The sequence below is a fragment of the Cynara cardunculus genome (assembly GCF_001531365.2).
Source record: "Cynara cardunculus var. scolymus isolate 2C chromosome LG 8, CcrdV1, whole genome shotgun sequence".
In the NCBI taxonomy this organism is placed as follows: Eukaryota; Viridiplantae; Streptophyta; class Magnoliopsida; order Asterales; family Asteraceae; genus Cynara; species Cynara cardunculus.
The window spans coordinates 8,052,607-8,057,829 of record NC_037535.1 but is presented as its reverse complement, the minus strand read 5'-3'; the positions used below and the strand labels follow the sequence as shown (position 1 = coordinate 8,057,829).

Here is a 5,223-nt window from a genome sequence, read left to right as displayed (position 1 = left end):
CTCGAAAAGTTAATGAAAGTGTATATGTTATACACGGTGTCACATACACGGTGCGAACATAATATGATATTTAAAAAAAACACAACCTGAAAGGCGCATGACATATAAAAAAACTAAACGGCATAACCAATAGTCTTAATAAAAACAATTTAACCGAAATCTAAACTACAAGGCAACGACGTCGCACAAACATACGTCAGTTTGACAGCAACAACTAAACAACAGAAAAGATTACAAAAAATAAGTAATTGAATGCTAACTAATCTATCAATTCTGGGCAATTACGTGAGTCGTGGCCACTACGTTGTCCACACGTTGCACATTTTTGTTTTGCTTTTTTACTGTTATTTTGTATTTTTTCGGAAACACTTAGCAGCCTCTTGCCAGTGCCACAATCCTTGTTCCTTATTCCAGATGGTGGTAGAATGTCCACCTCATCAGGTATGGAAACACCTAGATGATCTCTAATTGCATCCAACTTTTGTTGGGATGGGTCTTCGTATGGAACTTCCTTCTCTATATCACCCATGAATTTGTCGAGGTTACGCCCCAGTCTAGCCAATATAGATTTATCATTGCGGGCGATGCTTATTATGTCGTCGACCTTAGAATATACATCAATTATACACTTATCTTTTTCGGCATCAACCTCCCCATAAAGAACTCTTGTAGATTGTATCTGTACTGGAACTAAATGTCGTTTCCAACGACGTAATACGTATTTTTCCGGAATGCATTCAACTTCATTGTTTATCAGTACCTTGAACGCGTGACGACAAAGATACCCGTTACGCGTAAATAGGTTGCATTCACATTCGACTGTGTTTGTTGAGTAATTACAGCACACCTGTCGTGTCAGAATGGTAAAAACAACAACAGTCAAGATAAAATTAAAAAACATAGGAATCAGTGTGTAGAATGTGAGTTAGGGATATGATACCTGATACGTAATTTTGTCAGATGATTTCTTGGTCTTGTGGCTTATCATGAATGACGTTAAATCATCCCGGCATTCGACGGTCTCAATAGTACAAAACCAAAAAGCCTTCTTTATTTCCTTTTGGATGTCAAAAAACACGTTTCGACTGTATATGCTTGATGCATGACTTTTTAAACGCAACGGAGTAACAAACTTTAGATTAGTCGTTCTCGTGACAGTTTCGTGAATAGATTGTTTGTATCTTTGTTTCTCTATAGCTACGTCGTAATTATTAAGGAATTGAACCAAATCAAACCAGTACGATTCGTATATATTAATATACGAATTCGAACTCTCAGATCTTGATGTTGTTTTCATTAGTCCAGACATCGGCGTGTCCTTATAATAGGCAGGGATCCATGAGTGTCGGATTTCATACATCTCTGTGAACCAAGTATCCCCACCTAGATTGTATTGATGTATCATCTCATGCCAACGAGTCTCAAACTCCTTTGGGCCAATATGTATGTTCCATATGAGCTTGTTGATAACTTTATTGAAGTTAGGATCGTGATTTAGTGCGGCACTAACCTGTGTTTACAAGGATTCAACAAATGAACGAATAACATGGAAACCTCATTTAAATACAATAGAATTCAAATATACTACTTACCTTTGAAGGCACCTTCTTCATAATGTGCCACATACAGAGTCTATGCTTGGCTTCCGTGAAAACCATCGGGATAGCCTACTTCATCGTCGAACATTGGTCTGTAATCACAAACAACGGTTGTCTATCATGACATTTTAGAAAATCCTTTAGAACCCCATGAAAAGTTATCAATTGTCTCGCCGCTTATTAGAGTGGATCCGACAACAACGGACGCCTTATGGTTGTCAACAGCCAAGAAAGAAAAGAAAATCATTGCATGCCTGGAAAAACATATCAAATATTATGTGTATGTATTTGTAGCCACGTCATATGCCAATAAAAAAAATCGAAACGTTATGAAAACAATAATTGTATTGCACTTGGGAAGCTTACTTGTCAGTGCGAAAGGTCCCGTCAAACGATATGACATCACCGAATTCTTTGTAGTTAATTCTAGCAACTTCATCTGCCCAGAAAATTGCGCTCAACTCCTGTTCATTGCACTTGTATTCTGAAAAAAAAAACCGGGGACTATATCCCATCTGTTTGATAGTTTATTGATCAACATCTACGCGTCCTTATTCCCAACACAAGCAACAGCATCCCTCTTAAAATTCTTGAAGTTGATTTCAGAGACTTGAGTATGTTCAAATCCCCCGTTCAATGCGGTTTGAATACGGTGAGCCCTTCTCGCACCAACTTTGTAACTCAAGCTATTTAGTACAGTTTTGAAGTAAGTATACTTCATTTGTCTATTCTTCCGAGAGAAACGACGATCATTAATGTTGAACAATGCATGATTATGTGCCTCAACGAACTCATATATCTCGTAACAAGCCCTATCCTTCGTCAAATGTATTTTTATACATGCATTACAACCAGAACGCTTGAGGTTTGTATTGCGGTATCTCCTCTCACCGGCATGCATATCCAACGAATCAAAATCCTTTTTTCTTGGGTTTCCCTATCTGCTGCAGACAAACCACCTAGTTTGAATGTCGCCGTGCTTGTTCGTTTTTTTGCATGAATACGAACATCAAACCTGGCATTGTCCGCGTAAGGCCTGTACATCTTTTCAACCTCATTTATAGATGCATATTGTGCGTTGGTCTTTGGCTTAAGTGTGTCATCAACCTTTGGGGTAAAAAACTTTATTCCTTCTGAACTCTCGACTATATCATAATCAATTTCTTGTTGTGAAGAAATTATATTATCAGGACCTGATGTAAAACAAGTAGTTAATTTTTGAGGTTAAAGTTAGAATAACATGAATGTATTTATAAAGGGCAACAACCAGGGGGTATAGTGAACTCACAACAACATGAAATATATATCTTGTTTGTTATGTCAACATATGAAATACTAATTAAAAACAGCATTAACCTACAAATAGAGAACTTAGCTACGTATCTACAGCGCGTTGATATCAATGTTTCCACGTTCGGCAACGTAAGAAACARAATCTTTCTGCTTATGTATAACATAACACTTGGGAAGTTAGTTTCTGTTGAATGCAGTGGTTGTCAATTAACACAAGGTGACGAATTCATGACCCTAAACACTACATAATGATTTAACCACTTGTATATTAAGGATCAACCTATGGTGTGATATGCAAACAGATATCACTTGACGTAGTGTAATGAATGCCTGATCGGACTGAGGTAAGTGACATGTTAACACAATGAACAGCACCCGTAAGTTCATAATTTTTATCCGAGTGAAGGCATGATCACATATGCACACGCGCCTTTAAATGAAGTTTGTGCACATGTACGCAGTTTCACACGTATTAGCAGATTCTGTTTGTGTGCGTATATGACCGTTCTCTTCTAGATTGCGTAAAAAAATATGTGTGCATCTGACCATTTGAATAAGTGATTTTTCATTACATTATCTTAAAATGATGTAGGCGGTTAAAACACCTAGAAATGAATGAAACGCAAAGGAATCAGCTAATATAGCAGTTGTGATGGACAGTGGACGTAGTCACTTATGATAGTGTACTCCATTTCACCGTTGCCGGACAAGAGATTAATTGTGATGGACAGATGTTAACAGCAATCACGGAGCCTGATCATATATCCCATGTGAAGTAATTGTGCAAATGTACCGATATGAACAGCGACATGACATACTACCCAAAATCCTTATTCAAATCACAACCGTTAGATGTTCAAATCAACAACCAATATCGGTTAACAAAGGTAACACGAAAGTCTTGGTTAGATGTTCAAATGAACGACCAAAAGATCAAATAACAGTTGTTCACAGCTCTCACATAGCCAGATCATATGTTCATGTTCACTACTTGTGCATATGTATCGATATGAACAACGCCATGACATACTACCCAAAATCCTGTTCATATTCATGTGATGTAGTTAACATGTGTATCGATATGAACAAATTCGGCATGTGCTATGTGTTCATATGTTGTGTGTGTCTGTAAGTTTTATTATCTCATGACATGTGATGTAATTGTTCATGTGTGTAAATATAAAAATCTAATGCAATTAATACAGCTGCACAGTAATGTATCATAACATCTATGCCTATTTGATTTGTGCAGTTTAATATATGTTAAGGCTTCACTATAATGTTACTGCCTTGCATATTGAATATGAGAATTGATGCTTAAATAGCAGTCGAGTGGATTTCTATTACAATGTTAATAGTTGTTCAATGCATTTCATTCAGCACCCTTCATCATTACAAAACTTGAAACATATTTTTCAAATTATGCTCTTTACACACCCTATTTGGTTTCCTGACTGATTGTTTTAAATCTTGACACCAAAATCATCTTTACAATGGTAATAGGTGTCCAATTAAACAAAATAAACGTCATATTAATCACTTACCAATCGACACACTTTGATCATCTTTTTCATCACCGGAATTCGAATTCCGAACGTAGTCGTATCCATGTTTAACTTCGTCATTTCCATTGTTATCAATATGATTTACGATAGTATTATCCATATTACTCGGACAATACGTAAATCTTTTACACTTACACAACGAATATAATTATGTGTATAACATCACTTGACATCACAATCATGAACATGAATGAGATAGAATTCATAATTACCTACCGAGCAAATTGAGGGATCTTCAAAGATTTGTAACTCCCAATTAAATATTAGGGAGTTACATAAAGGTTAAATTACATAATCACCCTTGTATTTAATATATAGGTTACATTTAAACATAAAGTAAAGAAAAAATTTGATTGGTTAGTTTTGGTTAGTATAGTTAATACAAAATTCTTGGTTAGTATTTGAACCAACATATATATATATATATATATATATATAGGGGCCTAATCAAATGAGAACTAATTAGTTTGTGGTAACTGTGAGAACCAATATTAACCACAAATCAATATATAAATTAGGAAATTTATAATTTTGGTAATTTTGAATTAAAATATTAATGCAAGGATATTTTTGGTATTTTAAAATTTTCCTCCCTCTCTTCTCTCTCCGGCCACCGTCCTCCGGCCACCATCCTCTGGCCACCGGCCACCGTCCTCTGGTGATACTACAATGGTATCACAATGCATCATATATGTGCTTGGGTATCACATTGATGTCGTTTGTGTGGTCGATCGAAGATGTAACACAGTGGTATCACTATGCATCTT

At 36.0% G+C, this 5,223-nt stretch overlaps 1 protein-coding gene across 1 annotated transcript; it reads right to left on the bottom strand.

The window, feature by feature from the left end:
- Positions 1–259: 259 nt before the first annotated feature.
- LOC112516157 (protein FAR1-RELATED SEQUENCE 6-like) lies at positions 260–1,658 on the bottom strand. The gene is made up of 3 exons (XM_025123180.1): positions 1,593–1,658; positions 941–1,510; positions 260–847 (listed from the first exon to the last, which is right to left on the bottom strand). Exons 1-3 carry the CDS (start codon positions 1,656–1,658, stop codon positions 260–262), a joined length of 1,224 nt encoding a protein of 407 aa, XP_024978948.1.
- Between the last annotated feature and the right edge of the window lie 3,565 nt (positions 1,659–5,223).

Excerpts from the sequence above, each read along its gene's own strand:
- LOC112516157 (XM_025123180.1), bottom strand. The coding sequence starts at position 1,658 with ATGGTTTTCACGGAAGCCAAGCATAGACTCTGTATGTGGCACATTATG. Across the intron at positions 1,511-1,592 it reads TGAAGAAGGTGCCTTCAAAG|GTTAGTGCCGCACTAAATCA; the intron begins GTAAGTAGTATA and ends TTGTAAACACAG. Across the intron at positions 848-940 it reads CTGACAAAATTACGTATCAG|GTGTGCTGTAATTACTCAAC; the intron begins GTATCATATCCC and ends CTGACACGACAG.